The sequence below is a fragment of the Nilaparvata lugens genome, chromosome X (genome assembly GCF_014356525.2).
Source record: "Nilaparvata lugens isolate BPH chromosome X, ASM1435652v1, whole genome shotgun sequence".
NCBI classification, from domain to species: Eukaryota; Metazoa; Arthropoda; class Insecta; order Hemiptera; family Delphacidae; genus Nilaparvata; species Nilaparvata lugens.
The window spans coordinates 11,412,342-11,423,729 of NC_052518.1; the positions used below are offsets into that span (position 1 = coordinate 11,412,342).

Genomic DNA, 11,388 nt, shown 5'->3' on the forward strand with positions numbered 1-11,388 from the left:
AATTAATCAAAGAAATTAAATAATATAAAATTTGTTGTAGTTCAGACACTGTGTTTCTTATAAGAAACAAGTGTTTGAACTACAACAAAGTTATTATATAGTGTTTCGTCATGGAAAGCAACTTCAATATAAAATTATAAAAATATGTTACCAGTATATCAACATTTAATAGAAAAAAGCCGAACTCCCAACCAAGCCTTCACCTTTTGAAACATTGACAGACATAACCTTTTGTAATAAAAAACTAACATAAATGTAATGAACAATTATTATTTATTATCAATTTATCAATTATTAGCAATTTATGCTACCCCGCAATCCTGGTCAGAATATTTTATTTAGTTTTGTCACCCGATTTGGGTTGAACATTTCACATTTTTGTGAGGTTAGTTTATTGTTGTAGCGTATTTATTTATCTTTTATTGGATAGAGCAAACAATACAATTGTCTAAAAATAAAAAAACAGGCTATTGCCCAAAACCTATTGAAGTCAACAATAAGACCAGCGCGCAATCATATTGCGAACCTCTCGTGTACCCGTCTCGCGTAACGTACATGATCGGAGCAGGTTCATGGCGCGTATATCTGTACGCACCTTGAAATGTCAGCATTGAGCTACTTATGGTACCTACGTTGACAGTGAATCTTACTATTGATATACACACCTCTAGCATTTTTATCTCAACTATTACTAATATTTTAATATTCAACATATTGAATATTGACATAGCGAAATTCCATCACTATTTTTAATTAGTTTGGTAGGCAGACTTGATCACACTATTCAATCGAAGCGTTCATTATCTACGCAAAAGTTTTGAATTAACAAGTGGAAGTTCATTTTCACTAATAATCAACATTAAATGGTTTTTGGTAAATTTCTCGGCCTCCAATCTAGGTGTTATCTGTGTTGAAGTTTGAAACAGTGGTTGAAAACTTTGTGAAACCGACTGTCGGTTTTGTCAAGCTATTTTGGAGCCAAACTTCGAAGAAATTAGAATTTCAAAGATTGAAATTTACAGTTACTAGCTTATAGTTTTAGAAACTTATTCTTCACTAGTTTTTTTCTTAATATGAATAATCTCGTTTACATGCTCATCATATATTTTACTACTAGATTCTCTGTTTTATTCATGAACATTGTTTTTCTTAATAATTTACAAACCACTGATCGTATTTATGTGTTATTATTATTTGTGTTACAGGTACTCTCATTCCTAAAACATGTGTTGAGTTGCTGAGGGAGGCTCTTGCTAGTGATGCTGAAAAAACAAACGAAGAGTCATTTACTGAGTAATTGAGGTATCCAGTTTATCAGTCATTGGATTTCTTGACCTCATACGTTATTCCTTTCTACCGCTTCTTCTTTTTTATAATCTATTTTTTATGTGTTAATACTTATAACAAATTGCTTTATATGTTTTCAAATCTCCCAAATTATCATCGAAGATCAGATCAATTATGTTAGTGAAATTTGAATAATATTTTGTTAGCACGGTGTTGCGATTCTTCAATTCCGAATCACTGAAAACTTGTAAACAAGTCTGCAAACTGCAGCTATCTTTATATTCAATATTTTTCCATTTTACATTGAATTGCTGCCATGCCCAGATTAATAAATCCATTTTCTTGGTGTTCCCTTCAAATAGGAAATTAGTGTGTTATGTTCACTCAATGTACATATCGCACTATGTAAACCTAATTAGTCCTTTTGACAAAAATTTAGTGATGATTCTAGAGAATATTCATACCTATCTATATCATTTTATATATATATAGTGTTTATCATTGTATGGACAGTACTCCACTATAATTTTACTTGGAAGATGCCCTGAATAATGGTTATTTTCTAGTAGTTATTCATTGTATGTGTAGTTTAATATTCACTATTGTGACTTATGTTTTGCGATCCAATCCTTAAGAAACACAAATAATTCTGGATATATCTTATTGGTTTTCAAAAAGTGTTCTTTTGTGAATTGATATATAGCACCAAAGTTACTATGTTCAAAGTACTCTTGCAGATGTATTAATTGCAAGGACATAAAATTACTGGCATACTCTTAAGTACGCGACTAGTTTATGTTAGCCGCGTCTGTTGGTTATAAGATGTTATTATCGTCTTGATACTTTTCAATCATTTCGAAAAAGTGTTCCTGCAATTTTGTTAATTTTCATGGAAGAAAGTGTATTATTATTTACTTTCAACGTATACTGTAGAATAAGAAAGAATTATCATTGCTTTTTTCTCTTAATGAGTAAATTTTAAAATAATTTTTAATAGGCAAAGGTGTCCCATATTACTAAAAGTATACAATTCAGGCGTGTATTTATTATAAGTATCATCCGCTCTTGAATTATTGTTCCTCAATCTATGAAAATATGCGTTAATACTTGGAATAAACACCAAATTTTGAATCACGCTTCCTTGGGTCTTGCTTGTATTTGTTTATTATGATAAAAATAACTATTTTGTTCAATATTACAATTTCACGTTGATTAAATTCATTTTTATCTTGTATCACCATAAGATCAATACGAAAACACCAGAATTTCATCAACTTGAAAACTTTCTCATTGTTAATTTTCGGCACTTGAGTAGTTAAATTACATTTATAAAGCAGTATTCGCATCAAGATACAATTTCGATAGAAGACTGATCATTGGGTTTGATTTTTATATGGGACACCACTTAATGTAGCCTTTCAAATGAAACTGTTTTGAAGTGTATCATCGTTCTTCAAAACTTATTCATAAATAATTATCCATTTATAATAGATTTTAAAGATTTATTAGAAGTTTATGATTTATAAGGTCGTTTTCGACGAAATGTTCATGTAGAACTGCAGAAGTGCATAATCGTTCTCCAAAACCAATCCGTAAAAATGATAATCGAGTATATCTCAAATTTCTTTTTTTGTATTCATTATCATAGTTTTTTATATTATGTATATTAAGATGTAGCGAAAGTTTTTGTTTATAGTTTAGAAAGTAGGTTTACTAAATGTTCATGCACACACCACTGCAAATGGTGATTTCTATTACTGTAATGTTTCTGATTCTTCAAAACCAATTCGAAAGAGGAGCTTCAACTAAATTTACTACAACGTTTCATTACTGAATTTAGACAAGCATAGATTGGAAGTGAGTGTTGGATTGAGTGATGAATAAGGCCGCCGTAAAATTTAACATGCAAAGCGGCACCCTAAGCTATAGGTTCAGGCTAATGTAGTATACTTCATATTGTTTATTCTATCCCACAATATTAACAAACTTATATCGAGATTGAGATGATGTATTCATTCATATTATGGTGTGAGAGTATCAGTTATTATAGATCTACACTCTATCTTGATAACAGCTTATAAAAAAGGTTGAAAATTACAATTTTTGTAATATTTGGAATGCTGGGTGAAAAACATAACATGCTATATGAAGTGGCTGATCTTTTATGGGGTTTCTTTGTGAATTTGTTGGGTTAAGGAGCACTTACAATTATTATTTTATCGTTCAAATTTTAACTATTTAAACATTTAAAAAAAAATTATCGTCCACGTTTTAATTATTTTCATGGTTTTTGAAATGCACAAACAAATTTTTACTGATTTTAATATGTTTGTTTTTGGATGTCAAACATTGAATTTATTATCAATTGACGATTGTAATGTATTGTTTTCAATCTTGTGTATATAAGTTTACTATCGTGATCATGTGGATGCACAATTCAACTCTACTCATTTATTCCATTTTTTTGTGTATTTCCTATGAAAATTCATTCAAGTTTTGGAAATAACGTAAATAATGAAAGGGAAATAACGTGATTGTACCAAATTTGATTTGATGATAATCTGATAAGCATAGGTGTGAATGTGTGAATTGAAGTGTGGAATATGTGTGTGAATATCAGGTGTTGAGAATTACTCGTTTATTCTTGCTTTCTCTATCGTAATATATGTCTTGCAAGGCACCAGTTTTTTCTAGCTTTTTACCTTCAAAACCCCTTTTTAATGATTTTATTTCAATTTTAATAATTTTATTTCAATTTTAATAATTTTATTTTAATTTCAATAATTTTATTCTAATTTCAATAATAATTTTATTTTAATTTTAAAATTAAAATAATTTTAACAGTTTTAAACCAGTTTCAATAGTCCAATTTCTCTAAAAATACAATCAATTATTTATTTATTTTCTGTGGATAAAATCACAAATCATATAATATGATCGGGAAAGAACAACATGTTTAAACATCCCTCTGATGATAATTCCAATCAATGTTATTTCAACTTCTGTAATATTTGATATGACAGTTCATTTCTTGAGTGGGATGTCAATGCAATATCAAAGAAAAAAAATTGCGTGATTTAAATATGTTTTACGTTATTGATTATATTGCTTATGCTATACCCTCAATGATTATTTTAACTTTTTACTGTTTTAATTTGTGTTTTGTGATTGCATGTTTGTTTGTGTGTGAGAGAGAGAGAGAGAGAGAGAGTGAGCTTCTACATAATTATATACTAGTACACAAATACAATGCGTATTATAGATAATGCATTATTATAATAATGCGATACTGTAACCTAGTTTTAAATATTTTTTGTGAGAAAATTTGTTCCTGCATTAATACTTATAAAGTAAAATTTATTGATCATTGAAATATTGGGAAATTTCATTACTGTGTTATGATTTACTGTCAATTATATAAGTATAATTTCAATACGTTTCCATTAAAATACAAAGAAAAACATTCAGTTACTGGCAAAATATTCAGTCAGAGTGATGTGATAATTCTCGTTTGATGTTAGTCAATAAAGAACCATGTATCGATGATTTTCAAACTATTTTGTCTTTTTTTTCAATTACCCAATTCCTTTGACATAATGTTACTTGTGAAGAATAAAAATTCTACAACTATACCAAATTTTGAAGTTTGTTTCTTTTCATGAAATCGGTAGGTAATTTATTGATAAGGAAATTAATGCAATAGAAAATTTGATGGCGGTTGATTGATAGATCTGTCCTATTTATATTGTAGATATTTGAGGCTTATGACGATTATTATATAGTATTGTTCGAATTGTCAATATATTTTTATTTCTGTTGAAAAAAAATATATTTCTTGCATAAGTTTGTCTCTTGAAGGGAGGACTTTTAATTAATTGAATATCAGAACTTTAGGGTAATAGTCTAGGTCTACCTAGTGCCGCTCTTATGATATACTTTGATAAGTTGAAAAGTCTTTTATAATGAATGTTAAAGGTTGCTCCCCAAACTTCAATAGCATATTGGAAAAGGGAATGTGCATAAGCAAAATATATTTTTCTAATGACTTCATTATATTTAATTTTATTTAGCCTTTTTATTATAATTATTATTATTTGAACTGACGGATTCAAGGATCCAAAGGTTCAAAGAACCCCACACGTCAACCGAATCTTATTGTGTTCCCAAGTAGTATGTTAGGCAAACCAGTATCTGTGTCCTTTACAAGAACCAGTAGTTTTCCCTATGTTAACATCCCATTCATCACCTGGTTGCTTGTCGCAATCCAGTGTGATATGCTAGGCAGTCTCTTCAGGTTGCTTGTCGCAATCCAGTGTGATATGCTAGGCAGTCTCTTCAGACTCATTTGGTCCTCGTGACCTACGTGAGTTCCACTCCGAGCCTTCTTTGAAGGTACTTTCGCTGATGAATGGGACGCCAAACTGCCTCCAGGGCGCCCGGCCACCCTCGACTCAGCCTCTTGACCCACATTTGTGCCTGGAGTCACCCATCTCTGGTCTCTTGGGTTTTTTCTTTTTGCCCCTCCGTAACATTGCAGGGCTATTTAGTCTTTAAAATACGCTCATCCAATATTTCAATTTAGAGCAAAGATCTCGATATGTTTCAAGTGTTGATCTACCATTACACCAAGATATTTATTGATTGACTTTCTCTATTATGTTGAATTGTGGCAGTCTGGCGGCAGCAGCCGAGCGAAACAATCGCTTCTTATAGTTTCGATTGAAAGTATATATTATATTTTGAAACAGTGAAAGTGAGATAGGAGCCTTCTGAACCGAGCTCGTAAACAAGCGTTTAATTCTTTTCTAAATGTGCTGTAAACGGTATTATTTCATAGGGCAGCACAGCTTAGTTGCTTCTATTTTGTTTTGTTTCTCTTGTTGTTTATTAAATTTCATATATATATTTTTTTAAGTAGGTTTACATTATTCATATAGTTATATTAATTTTGTTATCTATTATACAGATAGGAGTAGTACACTTATGATTAGGAACGAAAGAGAACTAGATAATCTTAATAATGTTGTTTGTCAGGAATATGATAGTTTCTCTAGTTTCAATAATTTTTTTCAAGGTGGTGATGACAATCTAAGGATTTTTCATGTTAATATTAGAAGCTACAACAATAATTTTGATGATTTAATGGTAGGAATGAGTAGCTTAAAAGAGAGTTTCGATCTTATAATTTTAACAGAAACTTGGCTAAGTGAGGATGATATAGGACAAAACTTGGATGGTTATGATGTGATAAGGACACATAAGAAGGTCAACCGAAATGATGGTGTTCTTATTTATGCGAAGAAGTCTCTTGCGGCGGTAGGCCGTGATGTAGAAATAGGAGGAGTGATAGCAATTGATTTGAATTTTAAATACCACAATAAATTCTTATAATATAATCGCGGCCTATAGAACTCATGAATCATACATTTATTGACGAACTGAAACTTTATTTTGCTCAACTGAATAATACATCTAAGTCCATCATTTTTATAGGAGATATAAATATAGACATATTACAGAGGGATGCCAAATCAGAACTCTACCTTGACACATTGTATGATGCTGGATTTATGTCCTGCATTGATAAGCCCACTTGAGTATCCACAATCACAGGTAGTAGCACGTGTCTTGATCACATACCGTATTTATCAAACAGTCAAGTAATGGCTTTAGGCCTATCCATACCGGTATTCTCCAGGTTGATATAACTGACCATTTCGGAATTGCAATTGAGATTATCACAAATGAGCAGACAAAGTTAATTCAGGACAAGGTAAATTTTTTCATTAATAAACAATGTTTAAAAGCTGAATTGGAAAGGCAAAGTTGGGAGAGTGTAACTAATGTTCATGATGTTAATCAGTCCACGAGTAGCTTTTTTGATATTGCGAACGCCATAGATAATTCGAAAAAAATATTAAAAAAGCCTAATGCGAAAAGTAAGCGACTCAAGCCTTGGATAACTCAAGATTTGGTTTGTTTGATAAGAGAGAGAGATAAATTAGGAAAACAGTTAAGAAGGCAACCTACTGATGTTGCAAAAAAATGTAAGGACTTTAGGAATGAGTTACATACTTTGATAAGGACAGCCAAAAAAGATTATTACCGAAGTAGGATAAATGAAAGTAAGAATGATCCGAAATTTTTCTGGCAAACAGTTAATGAAATAGCAGGCAGGAGAAATACAAAAGATTCGTTTCCTTTTGAAGGTTTCTCGAATGATTTAGATATTAGCGGAACAACAGACATAAGAGAGGCAGTTGCTGATAAATTTAATAAATATTTTTCTTCAATTGGAGGTGTTCTGGCAGATAAAATCAGAGAAAGAATAGACGATCCAATAGATGATTTTGATCAGAACTATGTATGTAATTCTCAATTCATCCTACAGCCTGTAACCGATGACGATATAACACAGATTGCAAATGAATTGAGGGGTGGATCAGCTCCAGGACATGATAATATATCAGCTAATTTCCTGAAGAATAATATTAGTCTATTCATTGTTCCCTTGAGACACATTTTCAATTTAAGTCTTAGTACTGGTGTTTTTCCTAATGTTTTTAAAGTGGCTAAGGTTTTCCCACTATACAAGGGAGGTAATAAATCTGAATTGGGCAACTTCAGACCAATCTCTTTGCTCAGTGTATTTTCAAAAATATTGGAAAAATAGTCAAAAACCAGCTTACCAAATTCTTAATGGAGGAGGCAATTTTGTCAGATAGACAGTTTGGGTTTAGAACGGATAGGAATGTGTCGGATGCCTTTTTTAGGTTGAATGAGGAGATCAATATGAACTTTGAATGACCAGCGAAGCTTACTAATTTTCATGGACCTTGCTAAGGCATTTTACACAGTTGATAGGACAATATTGCTTAGGAAGTTGTATTCATATGAAATTTGCGGTGAGTCTCATGATTGGTTCAAGTCATACCTGAGCAATAGGAAACAGTTTATCCAAATTGATGATGTGCATAGTAGCCTGGAAACAATCAGGTATGGAGTAGTTCAAGGAAGCACATTGGGGCCTCTCCTATTTTTGTTGTACATAAATGATCTGTCGAGAGTAAGATTACAAGCTAGCCTGTATATTTTTGCTGACGATACTGCATTGTTGCTGTCTGGTAGAAATGTTGAAGAGGTTTACAATAAGGCTCGTGACCTTGAGAAACTAAAAGATTGGTTCGATAAAAATATAATGACCCTTAATGTTAATAAAACAAAGTTTATGGACTTAAAATTGAGGAATAGGACAGATTATGGCTCAAATAGTATTGTATTACATTGTTGCAATATTCAACAGGGGGGTTTTTGCAACTGTCCATCTATTGAAAAAGTAGGCACATATAAATATCTTGGGGTAATATTTGATGACAGAATGAAATGGTCCTCTCACATTTCATACATTAAAAGCAAAATTCGCTAAGCAATATTTCTGTTTCATGGGCTTAAGAATATACTTAATGTACAGGAGCTTAGGAATGTCTATTTTGCATATGTACAATCAATGTTGCAGTGGGGAATAATTGCGTGAGGGGATGCTATAAAACTGTTCTTGAGAGCCTTTAAAAGTTTCTCAAAATTCTATCTTGAGGGTCGCATTGCAGAGAGGTCCCAGATGTCACACTAAAGAACTATATGAGGACTTTAAAGTGTTCAATGTAAGGCAGCTATTTGTGAGATCTGCCTTAATTTACATGCACTCTCACCATAACCAAATTTTTAACAATACAATAGATCATAGATACCCCACCAGAGCATCACATATAAACAATATACAGTCTCCAAGATTAAATAAAACCTATTAAACAACTAATATTCAGTACCTGTCACAACACATAATACTTAGAAACATACCTGACTATCTTAAATCTTTTCAAAATTACAGATCAGGCCAGTATAAGCGACTTGTTGAGAAGTGGTTAATTATAAGTGACCAAGAGGAGTCTGAACGCGTTCCTCTCTCTGTATATAGGTAGGGAATGTGGAACTTGGTGATCTTGTCTGTGGTCCTTCGAAATCCAAGTCCCATAGTGCTTATTATTATTTTTTTGTAGCCAGTGTAGTTTAATGTTATAGTATTACATGTTTTTGATTGGATTGTCCATCGACATCAACATCTTTCATTTTAAGTTTTAAAAATTCTTTATAACTTGGTATTTAATTGCATTGCTATAGTTTATCCACCTTTTAGTTTTACTAACTTTCAGTCATTAATTATAAATGGCTGTTTCTGCAGCCAATTATTTGATTTCTTCCTATAATATCAACATTTACTCATATCATTTTTTTTAATCTGTATTTTTCTCAATTTAGTTTAATATAACATCAATTTTCATAATTTAGTTTATCGATTTTAAATTCAGCGAATTACGCCAGGCCCTCACAAACACAGGCTTAACCCTACAATGTAGCCTACATGTGAGTCTCTCATAACGTAAGGGTATATATAAATGTACTGTAACTGTACTGTATTATTTGTAAATTGTGAGAATAAAATTTGATTTGATTTGTGTGTTTGTATCAGTGCACCTATCATTATTTTTAATTTTAAATTCAAAGAAAAATGCTCTATGGGGTCGTCCACTATTGTTTGGTGAGAAAGCTATACAATTAGATTTTGAGTCTTTCTCCTTCTTACCACCTGGCGGCTGGCACATTACTTTTGGTGGGATGAGGATGACTCTACAAGGAAGGCCTTGAAAGTTATTACGGTACAAAAGAAATTTTGTATTTTTGCTGTAGGACACGGTTTTCTATTTTCGCTAGTAACTCCCTCCCTCCCTTACTATAATTCAAAATTTCTGAGGATTCTTGTTCAGAATTAATTTTATTTTCACATGATATGTGATTTTTCATCATTACTCCAACTCCAAATTGTATAAGTTGTATAGAGTGAAAGTACTGAGTTTCCAGAATTTTCAAAAATAACACTTTTTTAAAATTTGTAGTTCAAAAACCAGAAATCGCAGATTCTGGCGCGACCACTCAATATATTGGAAATTTTATTGTCTTTAATTTAGTAAAGAATGCATTTTTCGAAATAAAATAGAAAAATTGAAAAAGTAACAAATGTTGAGGGTTTTTAGGGGTGAAGCCGCCCCCTGACGTGTCAGCAAATTTCAGATTCGAATTCAGCGCCCCAAAATACATATGAAACCGACAAGAAAAGTTTTTTTGTGGCAGTTTCCTGAAAAACGACCATTTGACTCGACTATTAAAATATGTATTAGTGGATGAATTTTGCACCAGTAATTGCTATATTTTCCACCATCTCCTATTCTTTAGTCGTCTTCATTCTCAACTGTAAAACATGCAGAATGAGTCAATGTATGAGTGAGGCTGTGAAACTTAAAACCTTAAATAGGAAATATTGTTTTCCTACAGATACCCTGAAAAGTGACCATTTGTGCACTGATTGCAGGCTGCAAAGAATCACTTTTCCGCACTAGTGCGCAAAGTGAGTACTTTGCGTACTCCAGATTTGCAGCATGACAACGCAAAATAGTTAGTAGGTTATATGGAGCACCAGTGCAGCATAATCAAAATGAAGTTGGTAACAGTGACTGCTGTGGCTGCTATAGTGAGCAGAGGTGCAACGAAGCACAACGCGCTAATTATTAAGTAGATATTATAACCAAGGACAACGACAGCACAGTGCCACCACAGCACACACCACACAGCTGCCCCCCGCCATTCAAACACTACTACATTATTCAGGCAATTTTACCCATAATTACCCACTTTTCATATTCAATGGTAACTGTAGGAAAAATTTAATGTGAAATACGTGCGCAAAGTTCGTTTGCTGCACTCAAGAAACCATTCCGCCCTCGCCTACGGCTCGGGCGTAAACGTTTCTTTCGATGCAGCAAACTGTCACTTTGCGCACTAGTTGCACAAATAACTATTTCCATCATTAAATTGACAACTTATGAATTTCTTTCATAATAAAATCACCATTGTCTTTTTTCGTTAGGGCTACTCTTGAATAGAAATAAAAATACAAGTAGCCTTTTTTAAATTTTTTACTCACGACATGTTTCGGCTATGATGCCATTATCTGCTGGAAAATCACCATATCTGCTGGAAATGTTTTCA

The 11,388-nt window shown here is 32.2% G+C and overlaps 1 protein-coding gene across 1 annotated transcript in view; it reads left to right on the forward strand.

Annotated features, from left to right (window-relative positions):
* LOC111046095 (protein strawberry notch) overlaps positions 1-4,844 on the forward strand; it is a 41,296-nt gene extending 36,452 nt beyond the window's left edge. The window contains exon 21 of the mRNA XM_039442400.1: positions 1,206-4,844. Within this exon, the coding sequence (XP_039298334.1) occupies positions 1,206-1,297 (92 nt within the window). The 3' untranslated portion in view covers positions 1,298-4,844. The remainder of the gene's footprint in view (positions 1-1,205) is intronic.
* Positions 4,845-11,388: the final 6,544 nt, after the last annotated feature.